This window comes from Corvus cornix, chromosome 7, assembly GCF_000738735.6.
Source record: "Corvus cornix cornix isolate S_Up_H32 chromosome 7, ASM73873v5, whole genome shotgun sequence".
NCBI lineage: Eukaryota > Metazoa > Chordata > Aves > Passeriformes > Corvidae > Corvus > Corvus cornix.
Genome location: NC_046337.1, coordinates 7,205,170 through 7,230,870, shown reverse-complemented (window position 1 = coordinate 7,230,870; position 25,701 = coordinate 7,205,170). Strand labels below are relative to the sequence as shown.

The 25,701-nt window shown below is 42.6% G+C and overlaps 3 protein-coding genes across 11 annotated transcripts in view; 1 reads left to right on the top strand and 2 right to left on the bottom strand.

Annotated features, from left to right (window-relative positions):
• Positions 1-3,151, top strand: part of GPR39 (G protein-coupled receptor 39) — a 75,673-nt gene extending 72,522 nt beyond the window's left edge. Inside the window, exon 3 of the mRNA XM_019290607.3 lies at positions 2,628-3,151. Within this exon, the coding sequence (XP_019146152.2) occupies positions 2,628-3,151 (524 nt within the window). The remainder of the gene's footprint in view (positions 1-2,627) is intronic.
• LYPD1 (LY6/PLAUR domain containing 1) lies at positions 1,057-18,491 on the bottom strand. The gene is made up of 3 exons (XM_039555292.1): positions 18,281-18,491; positions 17,032-17,169; positions 1,057-3,749 (listed from the first exon to the last, which is right to left on the bottom strand). The coding sequence occupies exons 1-3, from the start codon at positions 18,330-18,332 to the stop codon at positions 3,514-3,516; spliced, it is 426 nt and encodes a 141-aa protein (XP_039411226.1). The 5' UTR covers positions 18,333-18,491; the 3' UTR covers positions 1,057-3,513.
• Positions 18,492-19,623: 1,132 nt separating this feature from the next.
• The window catches only part of NCKAP5 (NCK associated protein 5), a 379,062-nt gene continuing 372,984 nt past the window's right edge, over positions 19,624-25,701 (bottom strand). For all 9 annotated transcript variants that reach the window (XM_019290553.3, XM_019290551.3, XM_019290552.3 and 6 more), the window contains one exon: positions 19,624-21,240. In XM_019290553.3, coding sequence (XP_019146098.2) covers positions 20,959-21,240 — 282 coding nt within the window. In that variant the 3' untranslated portion in view covers positions 19,624-20,958. The remainder of the gene's footprint in view (positions 21,241-25,701) is intronic.

Sequence of the window (25,701 nt, the reverse complement as noted above, 5' to 3'; positions counted from 1 at the left end):
TTGTGAGTCTGTCAGCATGTTTATTTGCATGGTGCATCTCCTTTGAGTCAACAAGCATCTTTTCAAAGTGTGAAAATGAACAATTAGTCATCCCTGGAAAACAACAGTTTTGCAGACGTCTCCTCCCGCCCCCCAAAAGACAAACCTCACTGTGCTGCACAAGGGCACAAGCAGCTCATTTTTCACTCGCTGTACACTCTACCAAATATTCAGTTCTCCAGAACAAAAGTGTCTGAAGCATATAAGGGGGTATCTTAAGCACTTGGCAGTTTGAATTAAAAAGAAAGGTCAATGCCAAGGAATTCAGATAGAAGCAAAAAAAAATCAGACATCTCAAAGCACTGCAGTTGGGATTTAAAACTGAATGCACACATTGTTTGCTCACAGTTTTTCACAGCAGCATTCATAATTTAGGAAACTATTAATCAGCATGATGAAGTATCCTGTTTCTAACCAGGAACAAAAAAATTACACAATACTGCTTATTTTCTTCTCACTTGAAAGAGACCTGGCAAAATTTGACGACAATTCCACAGATTTGGGCTTGTGAACTTTGTGTTTAAGTTGCACCAGATAAAAAGCCCCAGCAAAGCAACAGAATCCTTCCACTGCCTTTTTATGAGGCTCATGACAAGTCACTGCTCAGGGGGCCTTATTTTCTTTTGGCCTGTGCCAGAACTGCTACCCTGTAGTTGTTAAGCTGACAGGAGGAAAAAAGCACTGAAAGCTACAAACATTTGCAGGATTAATGCAAAATTCAGATCAATTTTTGACAGAGGCAGAGCAGGTACTGAAAATTGAGGCAAGGAGGCAGGGGAAAAGCAGGGTAGCAAGCAAAGGGGCAGGGAGGAGACTGTGGGACTGAGAGCAAGGAGACAGTGGCTGAAGAGAGTTCTGCTGGGCAAAGAACTGAAAATGGCAAAGATAACACATTTACTGTTGGCTTGCCAACAACAGCCCTCCAGGGCTCCTAATCCAGTGCTGTAGGTTTAAGATCTGCTACTTCCCCATCACACCAAAGTAACTGCGACATTAAGTGATTGCAGAAGCAAGGGATCCAAAGGACAGCTTTTATTTGGTAGCTCATTCAGGGAGATAATAAATTCGTTAAAGTAAGTATCCCTTTCATGAAAAAAATTAATTTTTATTTTTTTTAAAAAAAGGCATTTCATAATTTTTCTTTGCTTGGGGGTACTGGTGGCAAGAACTTGGACATACCTTGATGAAATTTCAAAGTTATGAAAAATCTTTCTTCTATAGTCTGCCTCCCTTCCCTGCTACATTCACTAATGAAGTACCATTTTCCTGGCTTCAAAAACCCGCGTGCGCTATTTCAGAACGGCATTGCTGCAGTGACCTGTTCAGTGGGGGCAATCTGGCTCAGCCTAGAGGGGTAAGAATTAAACAGCTTCTGTGCTGCTGTGGAGAGCAGAGGTCAGGCATTGGATGAGGTTAACGAGGTAACACAGAGTGAGAGCTGCCCTGCCAGCGCACTCCCTGCCGCAGGGAAGCAGCCAGCCTGCAACTTCTGCTCCCTCCAAGCGTTTGCGTAAGGCACGGCTCCTGCAAAGAGAGAAACACAGAGGGGACAGTAAGCTGGAGGCTGCATTGTGTGCCTGGCAGGGGGGAGCAGCAGGAGGAGTGACTTTGTGTACCTGGGATGTCACACGAGGTGTCAGGATTTCCAGTGCTGACACACAGGAGCAGCAGAGGATGCCACTGAGGAGCCAGGTGCCTTGCTCCTGCTCCATCCCCTGCCTGGGAACAGCCAGGTGAAGGAACTGACATGTTCCTGCAGGGCTGCTGCTCCGGCCATGGCATCACTGCTGGGCCCTGCTGAACACGCTCCACGCAGGCAGAATTTTCAGACATCCAGCACTTCAGCCACCCCTTTTTAATGCCATTAGTGATGCAGCAACATGTATTTATATTTACATATAAATACAAAATGGTCAGATACCACATTTTAAAGCATAATTTACAATCTGAAACTGCTTACACTTTCATGACTAGGCTTGGGTTTTTTCTCATTTACATTCATCATTTAATTCCACTGGAATTTGATTTTTAAGAAAGCCCAACATCTCTTAATTACCATAAAAAGATCCATACACATTTTACTTAAAAATAGCTTCTGTAAGAGGAAATCTACCAAAAATAACACGAAATATATTATTATGCATACATTTTCTTTTTTGTAAAGTACAAACAAGAATCTGATCTCTTCTGGGTATTGCCTGATCTAATATGGCTATAAGGTTCTATTTATTTTGTTTGTTTTTCAAAGTAAAGGGAAAGACAGAAGAAATGTAAGAGCACAACCCAAAATAAAAATGCATTCCTTCCAAAGACACAGATGATCAGAGAAAGAACACTTTGAAAACTAATAAATGACAACAGGTACAAAGAAACACCATCCAAGCGCTATGCAGTGTTTTGTCTGAGCATGTGCCGCAGTGACCTTGTAACAGTTATTAAAAACAACAAACAAAAAATGCTACTGGCAGAAAAAGCTGTCAAGCAAAACACTGAAAAATTGGTACCATTTCCTAAGAAGTGCAGAACTGATAGCATTTTATGTGTCTTCCCCCACGTATGCAGACCTTTCTTGCTCTCTCTGCCCGCAGGACTGATCATTGCCACTCTGGCGATTTGCTGGATGCCAAACCAGGTCAGAAGGATCATGGCAGCTGCTAAACCAAAGCAGGACTGGACCATCCCCTACTTCAAAGCCTACATCACCCTCCTTCCCATCGCCGACATCTTCTTCTACCTCAGCTCGGTGGTGAACCCGCTGCTGTACAACATCTCCTCTCAGCAGTTCCGCAGCGTGTTCCTGCAGGTGCTGTGCTGCCGCCTCACCCTGCAGCATGCCAACAGGGAGAGGTTCCTCAGGGCCAACCAGAGCTCCGGGGCACGGAGCACCCGCTCCCTGCGCCCACTGCTCTTCATGTCCTCCAGGCGCGGTTCTTCCACCAAGGGCAACACCAAAGTTTTCCTGAGCACCTTCCAGAAGGAGCCCACGCCTGGCTGCAGCCCACAGGAGCCGGGTCCTGCACCAGCAGATCCCAGCCTGGAAGCGGTGCCCCTGGAGCCTGGCTTAGAGCCCCGTCCGGGTGCACAGAACGGCCTTTGTGAACATCGAGCATGACTTCATAAGGCAAAGTTAATGCTTAGCAATGAGCTTAAAAACATGGAAACTGAAATGATCGAGGAAAGTGACTGCATCACAAAAGGAGTAACACGGATGGATTTGTTTCCAGTTATGCAGAAAGAACAGGAGTTCTGTATCCTGCTGGGATTTTTAAGTGCACACTGGAAACTCAATCTGCTAACTGAACTCATTAGCTGACAAAAATTTCAGCCCCTCTTCTCCACACAACCACTGAACTTTCCTCGCTGTTGACAGGGATTTGGAAACAAACGGAAAATAATTGCAGCATCTTTGAAGAAAGGAGGATGAAGGAAAAATTGTGTCAGGGCAGAAAAAAACCAAAACAACTTGCTTGAAGATTAGCAGTACAAAAACAACAAAGCAAATTTAAGAAGCAGAAGAGTGGTTATTACGTGTGCCCTCGGCACCACGGCAGAATTCCCCCTCTTCTTGGGCCGGGGTCCATTGCAGAGCGGGGTGTTGCAGCAGCTGATGCAGACAGAGTTCACCTTGCCAGGAGAGCAGAAGGACTGGTAGCCAGCAGAGGCGATCAGACACGCTGCCGAGGAGGCGCAGGACTTGCGGTACATGATTCCTGCGACACAGAACAAGGGTTACTCCATTTGATGGGAACACTTTGCAGCAGGATTCGTGCTCAAAAACTGCTGCAAACCCAGTTTGCACCCCCAAAGCGCTGCTGGTGCTTAGGGCAGACACCTCAGCAGTGACAGGACCGGCAGCCCTGCCCTGCAGGAGCACCACAGTTGCTCTCCTTTGGGTTTCTCTGTAGTTTGATTCTGGTTGGAACCAAAAATATTACAGACTCAATTTGCATAACGTATATCAAATGATGCATTTTATAACTGGAATTCTTCATCTTTCAGAATGAACTGTAGGAATAGCTGTAACTGAAATGCAATTAGTGAGAAAATTAGTTTTGTTTCTATTGCTGAACATGTCTGAGTTAAGGTGTCTAAGTAATTACAGCTTTCTATGCTCTTAATTTGTCTTTTGAGAGTTTTTTTTCCTTTTCTTGTTCCATTGCCACACACAGACAAGTAACCAAGAGTAAAAAGAGGATGATTATCAGCAAAACTTTCATCCTCCTCCCTCCCCTTTTAAATTCTTTTTTAAAAGAAGAACTAGAAGTACTTTTCCAGGTAATCTCAGTTCTTGCTTGTCTTTGAAGTTTAATACCCTCAATAACAAAAATTTCCATTTCTATAGACATGTCTTTTTTGAATTGAAAGTCTTCCCTTTTGGAATGTAATTTAAGTTAGTTTTAATTAATAAGCTAATTTATAATTTATCAAATTGTTTTTAACAGAAAAAAGTACATTCTGATGCACATAGCTGTTATTTGAACATGGTTTATAAAGGCTTTAAAATACACAGTTGTATTTTCTTCTGTCACAGAGGAAAATGGTTATGGCAGTTTCCCCTCTCATTACTCCAAAATTTTCCTGCAAGTGATACAGTCGAAATTGTGTCTTAGAAAAACATACACATAATAGAAATAGATAATGGAGGCTTGCTTGCTTGTAGCTACAAAAAGAGGTAGGGATATTCCTAAGGACGATAAAAATCACTATTCTTTTTGAATATGGGATTTTCAAAACGCTTTTATTTTTTTCCTCCTGAAAAGCAAAGGAACAGGATTCCCTTGGAGAATGGTGCCTCTGCATCTTGTGGCACGGCCCTGGAATGTTTTTAAATACACAGTGATTGAGACTTTTTTTGGAGGGTGTGAGGTGGGAATATGACCCACAGTTTCTGGACTTACAGTACCTGCAGATACTTATTCAGTTCCCAGGGACTTAATAACCACTACAGCACCTCCATGGTCCAGGAAAAACCTCTGTAAAATGGCATCAGTCACTGCACCTCTGAGTGCTGCGAGTAGCAGCAGAACACCCTTTATTTGGTCTGTGCTCAGAAAGAAGGATTTCCTGTCTTCAGAGACTTTTAATTAAAGCAATTCTTTTATATTGTCACAACACTGCTGCCATCCCAACAATGCAGGGGTTTCCTTGTTTTGTGTTCTCCCTCTGCAAATCTGAACTCTGAAACATGTTTTTAGGCTATCTATCTCGTTAAACTTATGAAAAAAAGCCCTCAAGTGAGTGTTAAATCTTCCTCTGTCTCCAGTGAGCTTCAATCAATCAACACAGCAGGTAGAGCCTTTTCTCAAGGAAGAGGAGCTGTGGGCTGTTCTCCCTGTAACAGCAAAGGCACACAGATCAAGCAATGCAATCTTTATTACTACAGTTTGCAAAAAGAAGGGAGTTCTGTCTCTGCTGACAAACCACCGCTGTCAAGGAGCCTCAGTGGTGCTGCCACTGCTCGGCTTTACAACACCGAAATCTCGGCTTGTTCCCCAAAAAGACCTGGTGCTTTGTCCATGTTACTCCTGCAGTCTTCCCAGAGCAGAGACAGATATGACCCTCCCCATAGTTACAATTAATTCTTTTCCTTCCCCTTCCCTCTTGGGAAAGGGCTCCTGTATTCAATTAAACCAGGCACAGTGACTGTTCTCTGTTCCCTAATCCCACATCTCCCCATCACAGATATTTCCCTGAGCTACGAACACCAACCAAACTCCACTACTCCTCAGTCTGCCATATGAACAGCAGTGAATTTGACTGTCCCTTCAAAGGCCAAACCTCTAAAAAGCTTTTGACACTGGCAGATTTCCTATTCTTATTATTTTATAGATCACTCTCTTCCTGCTGTTTCCTTTTCACAGGTTTCCTGCAAAGCCCTGTTCACAATTTGAACCAGTGATTTATTAGTTTGGGTCCCTGAAATATCACACTTTGCACTTCTCCCATAGATTAGGAGACTAGAATTGTTCAGTGCTGTGAACAATTAGATGATGCCTGCTGAGGTATGGTTTTCACCAAGCAGCTCTAGGAAACCTCTCCTGCAAAAAATCAAAGTCCTGCAGCTTAACTCCATGTGTTTACAACAGCTCTGTTCTCCAGGATCAATTCCATAGAACAACCCTGAGCTCCTTTTGAAGACAAAACACAGTATTCCTGTACAGTCTGAAATTTTCAAGAACAGATGTACCATGTTCACACCTAAATAGAGAGAATAATCTGACTAGTAGCAAAATGCCCTTCTAACACTTCTCCAGTGGCTTTTCTGTAAATGCCTTACAATAGGAAATTCCACGCCCAAATGATTTATTCCCACTCCCATTTCTAGTAATCTAAAGTTTAGAAAGAGTTTTTCATAAAAAACTCAGCATTTCCATCAGGTTTTCAATAGCTCCTTTGCTAACAACATATCCTTCCCATCCAAGGTTTTTTTCTCTAAGTACAGATAGATTCTCTTGATCTCACAAACCAGCTGCTATCCCACTAAGTGCTTTTTACAAAGCACCAGATATGAACCAAGCTTGATCAGCATAGAAAGGCTGTGCTCTCTGGTTCTGCAGTGTCTTGACAGGAAGACACAGTGCAAACAGGCACAGAAGTTGGTGGAAAAAGAGGGAATATTAGCACTGCAGGAGTGACATTTTTAAAACACTTGTGCTGTCACTCCACTTACTCTTAACCCTTCTTCCTATCATAATTCTGGTAGGAAATACAGTCAATACAACTGACTTCCATGATCTGATGGCAGGGACACCATCTCCTCGCTCCAACAAGCAGGATAACGGAGCCCAGTAACTTCAGCTCACCCCCTGAGTTCAGCCAGGACAGCAGCCTCCTCTCTGGGTTACTCTCAGAGATCTCTCCTCAAACTCCTCCTCTGCAGCATTGCTGAGCCAGTTCCAAAACGATTCCCAAGCTCTCCCTGAATCATTTGCCACCAGCAGCCTGAACTGCAGACAGTTCTTCAAAGTGGTTATCTGCCTCATAAGACTCATACCACAGACATAACTGCTAATTACTGGGTATTCTTGCCTGAGCAATCAGCTTGATGCATTCATTAACATATCACCCAGAAAAATAACTGCAAACATTTCTGGAAGCTTTTCTTCTACCTCAGATTGTTCTGAGTCGCTGGCTAGGCATGGAGACTTCACATTTTTATACTCTGCTTTTACTGGGATGGGATCATTCCCAGATACCCACCCCCAACAAGTGACACTAGTGATCAATTAGCATATTTACTACTACTCAGTTAGCATATTTATTGCCCAATTACTTGATGGATGAGAACAGAGTAATTTGTCCTTTCTCACAAATTCAGCAGTCCCCAAACACCAGTTTAGGTACCATAAAGATGTATGGTACCACGAAGCACCTGCTACTGCCCAACAGATTTTCCTTCCTTTTGGCTTCAAGGTTTGTGGGACGCAGTTCAAGTACTTCCAAGAAGAGACAACATGCTAATATCCCACATCCTCTCCTGTCACATATACTTACTGCAGCTATGATTGTTTTCAGGGCTTTTTTTTAAGGCAGATTTGGGCTTAAATTTGGCGTTGAAAATTTATTTCTAGACTAAGCAACTTGCCCATTGTTACACCTCTCTGTGCCCCACAAGACAGTGTCAACTACTATTTCTGCCTTGTTCTTTGCAATGAAGGAATGAGTGTAAATCTTAAGGCTTTTCTGTAGTTCCTGCTTGCAATATTTATTTTCTCAGCTAGATCCAGTCTAGTCCTGTGCATCTGCACTCTGGCACTGTTTTGGCCACACGCAGGTGCATTCTGTCTTGATTGTAACAAACAATTCAAGCAACAATTTATTCAAATTCAAAAGTGAGTGCTCTTCCCTCTACCCTGTCTGCACAGCCCAGTGCATTTCTCTTGAATAACAGCTTAACTTGTTACTAGGACAACCAAAGAAAGGTGACATCACACCTACACCCTACACTGCCTTTATGCAGAAGGCACCAGAAGATCCAAGGTTTTTCTCTTACTGATTGAAAAGGATATTATTAGACACCTCTGCTTCTTCTGTTCTAGGAGGTACAGACAAAAAAGATGCTGCGTAAGCATGACTCTCCAACTTTTAAGAGCCAACCACCACCAAAGCAGTGTGCAACTTCAGTTTGCACCTGTACTCTCATGAGTGTCCTTCAGGAAAATGCACACAGGGTCTCTGGAGCCAAAATAGGCAACCAGGATTTCACCTCTGAGATCAGTGACCTAATTTCCAAAAAGAGTTACCTTCCCACTCCTATGACCCAGCTACTCTGAAACTGCTGTCTGCAATGGCACAGCTCAGCAGGAAATCACAGCCCTGTCCTTCACCGCAGGACCTCATGGCCACAAAACTCTCCTCTCTAGGTTTGACTCCGTCTAGTGGACACCACCACTTTCCCCAACACTAAGTCTTCCAAGCCAGATGTTCTCTGACCTTGTGGACTGTGACTGACACTCCACTTTTCTAAAGAAAGCTTTTTCTACACGATTTTGTACATAACCAATTTCGCAGGCACATGTGACGTCAGTCTTGTGCAGCTCATTCCACAAACAGTGCTTTAGCAAAATCCCCTGCACTTGCTCTCTGTAAACCTGCCACATAAATCTTCTGGAGCTTAGAAAGACATTTATGTCCAACTAGGGACCAGCAGTGAGGCATCCTTGAGCCTTGTCAAGACTAGACCAGGTGGTGGAGGCAAAGAAATAGCTGCAGAAAAGTTTGTATCCTAAAGTAAGTAACTGAGAAAGCCAGCAGGCAGATCAAGGCAAGTTTGAGGTGTACATTTACGGTTTTGACAGAACCTCCTTTAGATTGGGTGTTTAAATCTTGCCCATCTCTTCTAAGCAAAAGGTAGAAAATTGGCCAGCAATGGACCATTCATAGTGTAGCACACAGAACTCAGGAGAAGCCCCCCAAACTTGTCGTAGCTCTTGTATTAGCATGCTTTCATGACTAGTACAGGATTTGTTTTGGGTGTTCTCTGAATGTTGCTGCTCATAAAGAGAAGTTGAGAACTGTGCTTATATACCAGTACTCCTGTCTTTTAATATCCTGCATAGTTCCAACTGTCTCATTTCACCAAAACTTTCAGTTTTCTGGTCTTGGTGAACCTGTAAGTTTTCCCTCTCATTGTGCATAGAGTTGATGTCTGCTCTGCCTGGCCATGCTCGCTTTGTGATTTTATTAATATATTTCTTTCTTTATTTTTTGCCCTAAACTGTCACTAGCTTACCCTGCACTCAAGTAAAATTCAGCACCCAGCTCTTTCCTAATGTCTGCCAAAAAATAAAATGAAAATTTATACTAGTGCAAGAATAACATGTAAACATGTAAACACCACTTTCTAGGGAACAGAAAATATAAATGTGACTATTTCTGCATTTTACTGCATCAGTAATGCTCAAAATTGTATTCATACGATATACAAATAGGTTTGTAAATTATGTTTTTTAATTTTCATATTAGGTTTTATGCCCAGCCTTTTGCTATGATAATGATTTGTTCCTCAGCTGGTACCTGTTCACATACATCACACTCCAGAGGTCCTATTGTGATTTGATGTTTTCTAGAGAAAGTGATTATAAACATTTTACGTAATAAGGTCCTAAATATCTTAGAAGGTGTCTGAATATTGAAAAGCAATCAAGCATTCTTCTGAAGTTGGGCTTCCCCAAACAATTTTTGTTGTAGTCAGATTATGTTTTATTGGTTTAAAATATAAATTAAGCTTCCTCAACACACAGCCTTTCAGCTATGGCTGTAAACGCAGTTACAAAAAAAAACCCCAAAAAACAAAAACCCCAAATCCCAAACAATTTAAGCAAGTGTAAAATATAATCATATCCAACCATGTCCTGTGTGTTTCACTTCTCACTAACTCTCCTTATCCTTGTGGACTCCAGAGAGAAGGTTGAGGAGACAAGTGGTTTAAATAATTTGTACCTTGCCAGAAATTTTATCATGAAATTTTCTAATCACCTTGTAAGCAGCTACTTAAACTCTGTGAACTACCATGATTGGTGTTTTCCAGATAAAAAAACCCCAAGGCACTAAAAGTATGTGACTTAAAATCTATTGCAAAGCTATGCACACACCTCCTGATTTTTAATCTTGTGTTTTAGGACTGCAGCTATTTCATCCTGGTCCTCCCTTTGATGCATTCTGTAGACAAGATAAAAGCATATTCATGCCATTAGGCTCTTACAGAATACAAAATTCTATTAAAAATAAACCCCCAAAATGAAAATAAAACACCCCCCCCCCCCCACCAAATCCTACCAGGTTCATTTAGCAAATTTGCACCGCAATTTTCTATGAAAACTTAATATCATCACAAATCCTCCATACTTTTGGCACTTTTTAAAAGTTGCACATTTTTTCAGAAACTAACAGGAAGTTTTTGACAATGGAAGTCTGGTTTCCTCACTCTCCTTCTGACCTTGACATGACACCTTGCAGAAATTAAATCAGCTCAGGAGAAAACTGGACAACTGTCAACTGACAGAGGACAAGGGTTTAGATTACCCTGATATCTTTTGTAAGAAGTTGTGCCTTCTAATTTTGGTGCTGGAAATGTGACTCAAAACGGTGTTGTTAACAACAAAAACCATCACAAAATAGTGTTTGTCACTGCTAGCAAAGCTGAAGCATAGCATTAAAATGCTAAAAAATGCACAGGATGAGAAAATTAAGTACAATTGCTAGTGGTGGTGTTATCAAATATTTTTTAAAGCCACAGGAGGCTACAAATGAGAGGTCAAAGCTCAGCTTTCACCTGCATATCCGATAATTCTTTTGTTTCCTGCTGTTCTTTTTTGTTTCTCTGCTCACTAATGTGGATGTACAGTCAAGCACTAAAACATACAATATTCCCAACAAAGCAGGCTCACAGCCTTCCATCCTCTCCTCTTACCTGATACAAACGTATCAAGATCTAAATGTCCTTTGCTACCAAGGCCTAAATATACTTGATCTTGGAGAGAGAGAGAGGTGAACTTGGACTCAATTTTCAGAATCCTGTATGAGCATTTTTCTTGACAATCCTTACGTGCTGAGATGAAGGGGAGCCACAGCCCTTATGTCTTTTCAAATGTTCAAATGTTACATCCTTGCAAAAAGTCACATAAATAATTTTACACATGAATAGTCTTGCTGCACCCAAATTAATGTCCTTACCAATTTCAGTGGAATGGCTCAGATATTGGCACTTGTCAGAACTTTGGAAATTCACTTCTTTCATATCTTTAGCTATTTTCATGCTCAGAGTTTCACAGCCTGTTCAGCTTAAGAGCAGGATTTTCCCGGGTTTTATATGACTTTTTCCAGTTTCAAAGACTTATTGGTAAGTTGGCAAAAACCAGTTTCGTCAATTTTGCCAAAAAAACCATCCGGACTACAAAGGAAAAATGGAAATGAAAACAGTTTGGATTAATTAAAGCTAGCTTGCTTGCCAATGCCTTGATAAGGTCACTGGGAGCTAAAACGAGCGACAGGGACAGGCCTCAAGAAGGTTTGGAAACACAAACTCATTTGTGTGTGAAATGCAGGAGGAAACTCTTAAGGGAGGTTTAAGAGACACCAGGCTGTGGGCACTGTATCATCACAAAATTCATTTGTATATCTTTCATACAGGCCTGAGAAATAAAATAACATAAAAAGCTATTGTCCATGTCCTGTGAAAAATGAAATTCGCTGGACCAGATACCCCATCTTCCTTAAAATAATGCAGCCTTCATCTTCTGCACTTGGATCTTTGTCATGACTTTCAAGTCATAAACTGCTTGAACTGTTAACTCCACTGCTGCTTTTCTTTATTGAAAGGCAGTCAGAACAGCAACTGCTGCACACTGTCATAAATTCTCCTTAGCTGACACACTTAGGTCAGTTCATTCCATAAGTGGCTGGAAGTTTTCTGAGAAACCCAAAGATTGGAAAAAATTTACAAGTAAGGAAATGGCTTTGACATTTGAGAAAAAGTGTTTCTGAATGGTAATGTATTCACAGTTCCAAGTTTTCAGCATACAGTGAAAATTAACAGCATCCATTGTAAGTATTTTATTCAATACCAAAAGTGAACTGTGTTCCCAATATTGATAATATGTCTTCATTTCATTGGGGACCTGGTAGCACAGTATGTGATGTTACAGGTACCAACTGTCCCATGAAAAGCTTTAAAGTCTTTATTTATTTTTTAGAATTGTCAATGAAGATTTATTATATTGTGCTTTGCTTTGATTAAAAAAAATCAAAACAAAACAAAAACTGAACAAAACCCCAACAAATTATGTTAATTTATGTTGATATGCTTTGACCAAGAAGTGTAGAAGAAAATAATAAAAAAAAAAATCTGCCACCAATGTAGCGGATGTTTCTTACTGTTTCTAAATGGATACTGAGGATGCAGCAACTTCCTATAAAGCATTAATGCCTGCAGTAATTCTGGCAACATTAAACTTTGTTTGCTGTCTTAATCACTTTCTCAGTAAAAGTACACCAGAGCATAATTTTCCCTTGATATAAATATGCAATTAGTATTAGTACTAATGGATTCTATACATGAACACAGAAAAAAAGTACGTGGTTCTGTAATCCTTGACAGGCACACATGAAGCAACTCAATCATGGCAAAACCAAGTAATAAGCACATGTAAAGAATCTACCACAGCCCAACTCATCGTACAACATAGCCACTGATAAAACAAATGACTGGAAAACCAGCACTGGAAAGAGTTTAAAGAAATAGATAAAGTTATAATTCAACACTGAGAGGATGGTCTTGCTCATGGTGCTCCCAGGCACGGCTTTTAAACACACAATCACAGCAACTGCTTTAACTACACTGCAGAGTTATATACTAATTGAATACATTAAAAGGGCCATTGTACCCCAAACAAATAAGCAAAGTTTCTTATTGCAGATTAATAGAATAACTGGATTGTTTCCCAATTTGCTTGCAAAAGGAAAAATTCTTGATATTGTAAAGTATTGGCATTGCTACCATGGATCATTTTCTTTTCCTTGTGAAAGTTAGTAAAAGTATGTTCACAACTGCCTTAGAACAGACAGTGTACTGTTCAAAACACACACATGGGCAGGTTTACTTGCAGAGAGTTCCAAGAAATTTAGACTGGCTACCTCTCTGGGCTGTCTCATCCTTCCTGCTTTATCCCTCTCTGATGTATCCACATTGCAAGTTTCATTTTGCCTTAAGTAGGTTTTAGATCAGCCTTTATGCTCAGATAGCTCTTCCCCTCAGTAAAAGGCAAGGCTACCATTACCAGTGTGTTTTCCATACTATAGAATATATACAAAAGCATATACACATTATAAATTCATCTATACATCACCAAGATGTTTCATTTCTTCCCAATGTACTGTGGGATTTTTTTGTTCCTACATATATTTTAAATTAGAAATGTCAGTGCTCCTTCATTTTTAGAAGTCCATAGACTGGAAAGAGAGAGGGAAGTGGGAGCAGGGAATCTGCCACAGGTATTTCCACAAGGTATCTGCAGGTAGAATTATTTTAAGAACTTTGATCCTTTGTCAAACATTCAATTTACATAATTTTCAAACACCTGCTTATCCTTTTGAAGAATGCACTGGAAACTTATCCTTTATATTAATCTCTGTGGGGTGAAAAATTTCTTGGTACTGTCTTGAGTACCACTTTCCATTCTCATCACTCCTCCCACTAAAGGAAGGCTTTTTTTTTTTTTAAGATTTAATTAACAAATTAGTTTGTAAAATTCTTTATCATAGGGAAAAGACTGTCTTGTCCTGTATCTTCCACTGGAGCAGAATGCTAACAAGCATAAAACTTTTTCTGGCAAAATTCTTAAATACAGCTCAGTCTTAGGTGAGAGAATATATTTTGGCATTTACTGCTCAATTCTCAATTCACGTTAAGTTGACCAAAGGAACAAATGTCTACCTGATACAACAAACAGCTGAGATCAGATGCCTGATGATCTAATTCAAAATAAAAGTTACTAACACCTGCTTTCTTAGCTGTTCACATCAAAGGCTGCCACAGGAAGAGCTGCTTTTTAAGCTCTGGGTTAGGACCATGCCTGAGCTGCTGCTATTTCTCACCTGAAGCTGTTTCTCCAGAAGCTGAGATAATGTTCTGAGAGAAGTCACTGACATCTAAAGCAGTAATTTTAGAGACACTGAGGAGGAGTGGTTTGTTTAACTACGATCAGGCATAAAGAACTTTTTACAATGGGAAGAACAGCACAGAGTTGCAATTTGCCACCGTGTTGCTCCTACTACTGGGAGTTTAATCCAGAAATGAAGCTGAGCCACAGAGCTGCCATGGCACAACTCCATGGACACCAGCAAATACCACGGAAAAGAGTCACTGGCCACATGCTGGCCACTGCACTGTAGGCAGAACACAGAACGTGAGCCAGTGACCCCTGTGACAGCAGAACACACAAATGAATGCCTCCTGCAGAGGAAGGGTGGCCCCATCAGGAGGGTGGGTACCTACTCACACTGTGAGCTTTATCTCAAACACTGCCTTTAACTCCTAAATAAGGTTTGAGAGAACTTGCAGCACTTTGCTCACTGATACAGCTATGTTTTATTAATGACAAAAATGGGTTAATCTACAGAAATTGCACTCCTTTGACTGTATTTAGTCAAGAGGAAAAAACTCTAATTACGAGATTGTGCTGTCAAATAAATGCAAATTCGCGTATTTCATATTCTGGGTTAAAAGCTCAAACTCAAGTCTATTATAAATTAAAATCAATACTTGAAACATTTCAGCTTTCAGTAATAAGCAACAACCAAAAGAATCAGGTTATGAAATATACTGGTGGAAGTAGAATGAATTATTAAATAAAACTTGGGAGAGTAAGGCATTTATATTGCACACATTTAAATATCAATTAGGAAAAAAACCAATAAAAAATGATGAACTGAATCATCTCTGTTTTACAACCAACCCACTCTAAAATTGACTGAGGGTAACAGAGAAACAAAGCTTGCAATGTAAATTTTATTCAGTTTGAAATAGGTTAAAAAATTTAATTTATTAACCGGCTGAAATTTACAGTCTCTGGACTTAAAATTAATAAGAACTGCATTTATAGAAGTAAATGAAATAGAACAGTGGCACCTGCTATTCACAGCATGCTAGTAACCTCCTAAAGGAAAAATCCAAGGATCTGCTCAGAGAAAACATAAAACTGCACAGAAAAAACACCCAACAGGAAGTTTAAGAGCTGCTTATTTACTGTATTGCAAACCATTTCTTCACAGGAGTAATGGCAAATTATACATCAATGAAAAGGGTTCGAATCTGACTTTTTTTTCTGTGTCTACTACTACATCTAGAGCCCTCCAAATCACCACAGCATCCTTTCCAACCTCATGAAAGTAGTACAGAAGCTGTAGTGTGGAGATAGCAAAGCCTTCAAGCTGACGTTTAGAGATACTCAAGATTTTAAAAGTACCTTGCAAGCTGTAGCTACCTTACATCCCCACCACCCTTTTCAAGTAAATTTGAAATAAAATACTCCACTAAAAAATAACTTAAGAGTGACTAATCTTCCTTTAAACAGCTTAAAACCAGCTTTTTTTCCCTACACTGCAGAGGCTCTAAGTATTTCACAGCAGTGGTCACTGTGGACGATGTTACCCAGGATGAAAGAGTGCCAGCAGCTCAGCTACTTTTGATGTCACAGCAGTTGTTATTATTTATCCAGGACTGATTACACAGCGACCTGAAGTTACTGGCACAGGTGCGGCCAGCTGACTGTCAAGCACTGGGAAGAGGAGTTTGTTAACCCAAGAACCATTGTTGCTGTTCAGGACGGATGAGTGCACACATCTGCTGGGTGGAGAGGCATCCTGCTGCTCCTGGAGGACTTGCTGGGAAAGGGCAGACTACAGACTACAGCTTGATCGACATTAACAGCGTAACTCACAGAACTCCACTCCAAAGCTGCGAGGTGGGCAGTCCCAGAGAGCAGCTTCCCCTTGAATGAGGGTTCTTCTGAAGCCCCAAGCTGCCCTCTGCTCCCCAGGCTTGGCACAGGGGGCAAATCCAGGCTGGGACTCCCCAGTGAGTGACTGCTCCTTGTCTGTTCCACCCTCACAGCAGTCAGAGCAGGAGGCTCCACGAGCTCCAACTCCCACCAACACCCTTCCTGCCATCCCACACTGCCCCAGAGTCCCTAATAAAGTTCTCGTCTTCTACTCACGTAGAAAGCTACAGAGCAACACAGTAGTGTAAGACCTGAAAGCTCTCTCTAAATCTCAAATCCCTTCCATGATGCTGAATAAAACCCAGCCATTTATAGCACAGCTCAGAAGACAATAGAGGCAAGATGCAGAATCACAGCTCATTTCCTCTTGGACACACTGATGTCCCAATACGTTAACTTTAATATTAATTGCAGTAAGGGAAAAAATTCTTAGAAAACTGGTATGGCAAATAAATCTATATGTGCTCTTCTCTTCCTCCTAAACTCCTTTTTTTTTTTTAAATCCCTTTCTCCCTTTTGCTTGATGGTTTCTTTAATGGATTAAAGCAAAGATCCCTACACTTTCCTTCCCTTAAGATGAACCTTCAGAGTATATAAATTGCCTGAGTAAATAAAAGAAAGGAGGGAATTACTAATTTAATGCTCTTCTATCTCTTGGGGAAAAAGCCCATGTAATTAACTGTAATGAGATTAAACTAACTTGTTGTTATTAATTTCGCAGTGCTGGGAAACTATATCGGAGACCCATAAGGCTGTGTATTAACCAGCTTTATCAACATTTGGCTTGCATCCTTCAGTTTCTACATCAGTTTTAAAGGAAAATGTTTAACTTCATCAAGTTGCAAAGCCACTCAGAAGTACAAGACATTGAATCTGGTCCCTTCAGGTAGGGACACAAGATTCATCTGTAGCTGAACACCATGAATGGGTGGAGCCACGAGCAACAAATGCTACCTAAACCAAGTAAACAGATGAATCATTATTAAATTCTTACCAAAACTTTTTTCCATTACTTCTTTCTGACACATATCTTGAACATTCACTGTACAATTCACGATGAACTCTGGAGAAGAGCAGTCATTATTTAGCTGGAACTCCTCACACTGGTAACACTGTATTTGCAAACCCAAACCTGGAACAGATAGAGATTTGTTCAAAATCATAGAATGCTTTCTGTTGGGAAGGACCTTCAAGATCATCTCATTCCAAGCCCCTGCCATGGGCAGCGACACCATCTGCCAGACCGTGTTGCTCAAAGCCCTATCCAACCTGGCCTTAATAATAGCAGTTGTATTAAAAAACAAAAACCAAACAAACAAAAAAAAAAAAAAAACAAAAACCCAAACCAAAACAAACAAAAACCAAAGACCGAAGAAAAACAAACAACCAACACGTGCCAGAAATCTTCCTTATCTTTCCCCCTTCGCATTTTGCTGTTCCTAGCTACTCAACAGCTCAGCCGAAGTACCCCTCTGACAAATATAAAGTAAAACCAGCGTGCCACCCGCTCAGCGGAGGCCGAGCGTTGCGGGCTCTGCTGATGCTCCTTTCCGCGGGGCGGCCGCTCCGGCGCTGGAGACGCCGCCGCCAGGAGGCGACGGGCACCGGCACCGACACCGGCACCGACACCGGCACCGGCACCGACACCGGCACCGACACCGGCACCGACACAGCCCCGCAGCCGCTGCCCATCGCCCGCCCCGCGGCTGCCCCTCGGTGCAGCGCGCTGAACGCCGCCCGCGCCCCGCAGAGAGCAACCCGGCTCACAGACACACTCCGGCTCTTATCTGTGCCGACGGGTTTACTTAACTACTAATTAATTACAAATGATTTAATTACTATTTTGCCATGCACAATTAAAGCGGCGGAGCATCCTTCGCCAGCCGCCTTTATCATGCAAACGAGGCGCTCCGCGTGGCTCGCCAGCCGCGTTCCGCCGGCAGCTCCCGCACGCCTCATCCCGCGGCGGGGACCCCCGGCCCGTGCCCGCCCTCCGCTGGGAGCGCCCCGATGGCACCGACCCACGGCCCGCGGAGAGGCACCGGCTGCTGCGGCTCGCCCCGCGGGCAGCCAGCGCTGGGGACACCAGGGCAGCTCTGCGGGGAGCGGGCAGGACGGGGGCTCCGCTGCCCTGGTCCTTTTAGCGCCGGTAGCAGCTCCGTCGAGGGGCTACGAGGGGACGGAGTCTCCCAGCGCCGGGCTGGCCGCGGGCGCCTCCGGGCGAGCGGTGCGGAGCCCCTTACCTGGCGCCAGGCACAATCCCCAGAAAGTTGCAGCGAGGAGGAAGAGCCGCATCCTCCCGGAGCCGCGGCCGCCGGGCTGGCGTGCAGTCGCGAAGGGGCATCAGAAGCAGAGATGCAGCGGAGGCGCCGCGCACTTGTGCCGCTTCCCCGCCGCCTCCGCTGCAGAGCGGCGCCCCGGGAGCCGGCGGCGGAGCCCGCCCTGCCCAGCCCCGCGCCGCGCTCCAGCCTCGCCGGAGTTGAGCGCTGAGACTGGAAGAAACTGTAGGAGAAGCGAGGGCTGGGGGGCGGCTCCCCCCTCCCTCCCCCAGCACCATGTGATGCCGGCGGAGCGGGGCGGGGATCCCCGCCAGCCGCCCCGCACCTCGCCGGGCGCGCCTCGGGGACGGGCGAAGTTCAGCGAGGGAGGGGAGCCCCCGCACCGCCGGGTCCGGGCCCGTCTCGCACGGCGCTGCCGAGGGACATCGCGACCCTCTGCCCGCCGGGGCTGCCCATCACATCCCCGCCCTCCTCCTCCGCTCCGGCTGCGGGGCTCGGGGACAGACCCCGCGCCTTGGCGCGACTCCCCGGTCCCTTTGGTGTCCCCGCCGGCCCGAAGCCCACAGGTGGCAGCCGGAGCGCTTCTGTGGGACCGCCAGGCCGGGCCCCGCTGCGAGGCGTCGCTCGCCTCCCACAAACGCCCCGCAGCACCCGCGTCCCCGGGAGGGACTGAGGGGAGGCGCGGCCCCGCCATCCCCTCCTCCCAGCCCCCTAAAAGGGAATTCAAGCGTAACAAAAGAGGGGAAAGGGCGCGGTGATCGCTACGTGCCGGAGCTACGGTCAGACCCTGCCTCCTCCGCGGACACACGGCGGGATGGGCGGGGGAAGGGGATGAGGCGGCGGGAGCTGGTGGAGGGGTGGGATGAGACGGGATGAGGAGGCAGCAGCTGGTGGTGGGGTGGGATGAGGCGGTAGGAGCTGGTGGAGGGGTGGGATGGGGTGGGACGAGGCGGCGGGAGCGGCGAGGAGCTGTCGGGGTCTGGGCAGCGCCCGCCCGTGGGGAGGGAAGGGCAGGGGCAGCCCAGGGCGCTGCGCCCACGTCGTCCCTGCTGGGACCGTCTCTGTGGTTCGCCTCCTCTCCTGATAACCACGTTATTTCCCAGGGATCGTTTCACAGCTCTACTGCAAGGAGGAGTTAATTAAGATTAAATCTCTGTTTAAAAGCCTCGTGTCAGGAATTCCCCGAACGCTGCCTGCCCGTGTGCTGTCCCGGAGCGCGGGCGGCTCGGTGGGTATCCCCTGATCCCAGACCTGCACGCCCAAGCTGTCACAGCACCCCCTTCCCAAAACCCCTCCGCAGGCACAGGTAGGCAAGAGAAGTTTTATTTATGAAAGGTGTTTCAATGAAAATTTCTTAAAAGTTGAAAAAGACGACGCAAGTTTACAGCAGAAATTACTTAAAATATAACAAATTGCACAAAATATTAACACTGATCATACAATATTTCAAAGATTAACAAGCATGTGCTAAAGAAACTGTAGAGTCTAGAAATACCCCAAATATATCTAGTTTACAATTGCTGTACAAAAAGCAGTTATAAATACTTCACATCTAGAAAAAATACACAGAACCTTTGAAATAGACTTTCCCTTACATATAAACAACCTTTGTAGAAAAAAACCAAAAACACCCAATACAGGCCAATCCCCCTGCTCCAAGATATGTCTGAACTAGTACTGGTTAGCACCAACATCTTAGTGTGTCACAAACAGGAGTTGTTTTGTTTTTTAAAAAATAATTTTAGTGTTTAGAATTCACTTAAGATGCAACAGAGACCAGAAAAGATAACACAGGATGGTACATTCATAATTTGATGGGAAATGAGTACAGAGGAGGTGGAAGTTGAAAAGCCATGTTGCAGTCAGAAGTACAGGGCAGTTTATGTGGTTCTCATTCCTACAAGACTCCTGTTTGTGTCAGCAGTGAATTGCTTTGACCCTGATCTTTCAAACAGTTATGTGCATGATTGATGAAGCCAATGCCAGCAGTATCAGGCCTTTTAATCTATTCATTTTCTTGCCATGTCAAAAGTCAAAACCCTTTTGAAATAAGACACCTGTTGTGAAGTTGTAATAAGTGAAATGCATGTTTCCCTAGAATACCTTTATGGAATTGCACTAAAAGTAAAAAATAAAGTATGTTTTCTTAAAGGGAGTCCATGGAAGTTTATTAGAGACAATCTGGCAGGCTCAGGATTATGGCAATGCAGTGTTACTACATACAGTTTTAAGACTAGAACAATTATAACTCTTTTTAAAAAAATCTACTAGCTTTTTTTGTTAATATTAACACCAATTTCTTTAAGTTAGTAATCTGCCATTACAGGAGCATAGCACCGATTTAATATTTATTGCTGTCATGTATCCCTACAAATATATTTTCCCAAGGTATTTACAACTGTACAAATATTCACAAAAGTGCAAAATTAAGACTTTATTCTGTGTATTCGTTGTGTTGGGTGTTGAGTCCCACACAGCACCGTGATGCTGTCCTGCCTTATTGCTGAGTGCTGGGAGGTCAGAACACCCTGATGTGAGCACAGCAAGCCCGAGGGGGAATTTTCAAGCACAGTCTCCTCTCCCCCTTCACTCCACGCTCGCCTCCAGCTCCATTCCGTGCTGCAGTCCACTGGGAAGAGTCCCTAAACGTCGTTGGAGCCTTGGCTGGTGCAAGAGGAGAAGCTGTCGTACAGGGAATCACTCAAGGATTCCAAATTGTCCACATCCTGCCGACCTGAGCTATTCAAGGAAGCTGCTTCTTTCTTTCCATTTTCTTCCTTTTGTCCTTCAACCTTGTTCAGACAGTTCTTCTCTTTTTCTAATGAAAGTACATTATTGCTGTTAAATTTATTGAGAGACTCCAGGGAAATTTTAGATACTCTATTCTGGGAATCTTCTTTTGTTTCTTCAGTTTGCTTCAACTTCTGTAAAAGTGAGGGAAATATTAGAAGCATATTCCTTAAAAAGTTATCCTATTGCACACCATTAATTACCATCTTTCCAAAGTTCATAGGGTGAAAGGAAATAGATTGTTAGATGCTTAAGTAACTGTTATGATTGAATAGAACATTAGTGTCCATTTTAGGATAAATCATAACTTTAATGATTCTGCTGAGACAAATAAAGCTCCATTTATGTAACACTCAAGTGCTATTAACATCCTAAGTAGGAGACCCTGGCCATGCACGTGTTAAACATCTCCAGCATCTTCACAGTAACTGACATCCTTTCCTCTATGAATACTTTGGGGGGTATGTTTAAACAGGTATTTGTTTAAGTACACTTTAAAAATAAAAAGCACAGAGGAGTAAACAGCATTTTCTGTAAATTAAGGATGCAAATGAAACTTGCTAGGGAATAACCTCACATTTTGCAGGTATAAGCCTATTGATTTCCACAAACCCAAACCCTCTCTAATAGACAAGAAAGCAACAAGACAGGAAATTACACTGAACTGGGCCGTTCCCCACAGACCAGAATCAATCAGATATTGGCCAGGCCTTCTTGGAGAAGTGGTGTAATTCTGTGGGAACACTGGACGATGTATTAGCACATTATATTAAAAACACACAGTAGGATTGTACCAGAGTAATTTTATCCCTTTGTGAGCTACTGGTATTTTCAATCAGAGATCTGACCAAGGAATCATTAGGGAGCTGTGTAGGGAGCAGCTCAATAAAAATGACCTGCTGTTCATATACAGAGTGTTTCAAAATCTGAGTAACTAACTCCTCTTACAGATCATATTACCAGAGAAATACGGGACAGCATTCAATGTTTTACAATCAACATTCAATAACCTCCTGGACAGATAAGATTCAAGGATTCTGAGATATGCCATCAGAGTGCAAAGCAATTCCTCATTTTCGGTACCGCCGTCAGATGGCAAAGACAGAATCAGTAAATTACTGTAAATCCAAGGCATCAATATTTATGTTTAGCTAGAAAATGAGATGGCATTTTAAGCACACTCAAGATATAGCTTGGGCAGATGTGTGGATGCTGTGGGTCATTACATGTGCAGCTGTAAAGGGTCCTTAGAACTTTCTGAAGAATTCAAGCTTCAAGTCAGTCTAATGTTGTGCATGCTGTGCTGCTTTTCCTTGGAAATCTTTGGCAAAAGGAAGATAAATTTTTACATAGTTTGATTGCTTGTTTTGATGGCTAGTTAGATAAAAACTGAAATGCCAGTCCAATGACTGGTTTTGCTCTGATCTTGTCACATTTCATAAACTGACAATGCATAATTAGATTACTATTTTTGGAAAATGTTTCAAACAAACTTGAGCAAAGCAACAGGAGATCCTAAAGTCTTAGTAAATGAACATTTCCTGTTTGGTGCCTTAATTAATCTTGAGTCTAAAAGGTTCTAGGGAACATTGTGTTGGATTCTAATTTTGGATGATAGTTAAAACTAAGGTCTTCAATATCTGTAATTAAAATGTTTTCTGAGCAAGAGGAATATAACCCTTGGTAATGGGAACGAACACAAATTTAGGACCCTACAAAAGAGATTTTTCACATTTTCATCTTGAAATGTTCTTCCCTTTGCCCTCATTTAAAATACTAAAAGAGTTGTTTCACTTCTCTATAGGCCAGATGACAAAATTCTCAGCCATGGCATCAATAACACATGTTGGCACTTTTTGCTTTTTGGAGTGCTAAACCTAAAATATTTTATTATATGACAGACTAAATGATGTTTCTTTGTCTGTAATTTTCCCACTTCACAGCTTTTCTTTAGATAAATTGAATGTGACTACTTAGCACAGACTTGGGACTGTGCGACTCAATACTGGAGTTAGTAAGGCCTGTGATAAAACTCTTATTGATTCAAATGGAGCCAATTTCAACTCCTGGGCAGAGGGAGCACTGTCTCCTGGAGAATTTGCAGGACTGAGCAGTTTGGATGAAGCATCACATCAGAGAAGGATTTTGGCTATCCTACTGAAGGATGGATTTACACCACAGAATGGACCAGACTGAATGCATTGGTATATTCTGCATATATGCAGTATCAATAATTTTTTATGCCTTTCAAGCACAACCTAGGCTACAATCCTACTTTAATCACACCCTAGAGTCTCATTTATTTTATAGAGTACATTAGAGAAACGGCAGGGAATAAAAGTACTCTACACATTTTAAGCAAAAACATTGAATCAAGTGAAATTGAAGTGAACTGAAGCCCATCAGTGAGACCTGCTGGCAAAAAGATACTGGGTAGTGAACAGTACATCTACTGTACAGTACATCAAGGCTTAAAGGGAAAACTAATTCTAATAGGAATAGCAAAATTTTTTACTAAAACAATCAACTCAGAAAAAGGTTATGGATATTTTCTGGACACAAAGTTGTTCTTTTTAGGTGTCCTAGTGCCCAGTTACATCCTTCTGTAAAAAACCCTCAAACTTTTCCTTTCTTTAACACATAGAAGAAAACTCATGAGCAAAAATAAAACTTTAAGCAGAGATATTCATGTGAGAATCCACATAATGAACAAATAATTTTCTCCCACAATAACACAATTATGTTCATTCCTAGAGCTGAAAAGTCAGTGGTCATTTCTTTAACCTTGGTGTGTGTTAGAACAAATGTTAACCCAAGTTAAGAACTTTTTCTCTAGTTACTATAGATACAATTTGTAAAAAATTGCCAAAGAGTGCTTATTTAGATTCATCCATAATGCATTTCTTATTATTCATGGCAGTCACAAAAGCTGCTGGATGAATCAAAAGGCAAAAGCAAAACAACTATTGTTAGAATTTGATTGATAAACTGTGTATGTGGTTATGTAGTATCTTTGGGTTTTTTATGTAGATTTGCTATTGGCTGCAGCAGAGTCAGAGCTATAACAAAGAACAAGGGTTAGCCCAAAGATGTTAGCATTGTGTATTTTAAAGTAATTAGTTCATTAATGCATTTGAGAGCCACACTAATGTGACTGAGCAGCTGCCTCTGCAGAGTGGAACGTGAGGCGGGCGTGTTCTACATCCACGAGAGCTGGGTGAGATTCGGTAAGAAGTGTAGAGAGCCCCCGACCTCTAAGTCATGGGCTCCAGTCAAATCTCTCCTACCTCAGGAGTGATTTCTGCATAGTGAACAGGTGGTTTTACCACCTCAGCAGCAAGAAAGACTCCATGATTTTGCTCAGTGCTGCTACAAGAGCTAAGATGGGACCAACAGCCTGTGCTTGCTCTCACACAGGATCCTTCTCAGCAGTAATGCTTAAAACCATTTCAGCCTGGAAGTGTTGACTTTGCTGCTGACTATTCTGAACTGTTCTGTGAATAAGGTGAGTGCTGCCTCCAGTGTGGATACCATATGCTTTCCTAAATATCAGTTAGGGGAAAAGACAAAAACATGTAGTCAGAGACTTTGGTCTATGAGAGAAAGGTAACAGAAAAAGAGAAAAAAAGGCTCAGTGCAGACAAGAACTGTGGTTTTCACAGTGCCTCTCTAACAGCTCTGGCCCATCACCCTAAATGGTTAGCTTGCTTTACTTATCCTAAGTGTATTTTTGTATGGAAAACCTGTACCATTATGGCCTTAGGGTATGGGGAGAATTTGTTGTTATACACCACTGTGTAGGTGGGGAGCTTCCCATGGCTGGAGGTTCTTAGCTGCCCAATGTGGGGTGCCTTGTACCATCTCAGAACAGTGACCAGTTGTCAGAACAGGAGAAACTCTTCCTGACATACACAGACATTCATCACGAGTCACATCACTTTGAAATAAACCCATGGGTCATGAATCAGAATAATGTTTCCTCGTTGGCAACATCCTAAAGGGAATAACTAAAACCCATTAGTGATGTAATAAAATCTGGCATGTCACTTCAAGCACAGCAAATTAGGAAAACAAAACTAGCCTGCAGTTACACTGATACATTATAAATAGGTGTTATTTCTACATTAATGCATCGAATTACATTTTCTGCAAACTGTAAAAATGAGAGGTTACATGTGGGTAGAATGCCTTTTCAGAGCTGTGTGATCCAGGACCAGGAACAACTGCAGCCCTTCTGAATGGCACAAAGATTCCTCAGGTGTAGTGGGAAGGAGAAGCAGGGAAGGGTGGGCACAAAGCACAAAGGACCCCACACCCACGTGCAGGAAGGGAAGCAGCAGCAAGGCCATTTCTTGTACGTGGTAACACACAGAAGCTCTGATTATCTGGAGGTCAGGCTACGCTTATAAGTCCTGCTAGAGCCCAGAAATAGCAATGAACCATTATGCAGGATAAATGTATTTTCCAGCTGTCTAAGTTTAGTTAACCAGCACTTTAAAGGGCTCAGAATCAGTTACAAAAAAGAATAAAATGAACTCTATTCATGTCTCTCATGCATTGGGCAATTTAGTTTTTAGATTAACACAAAAGCAAGA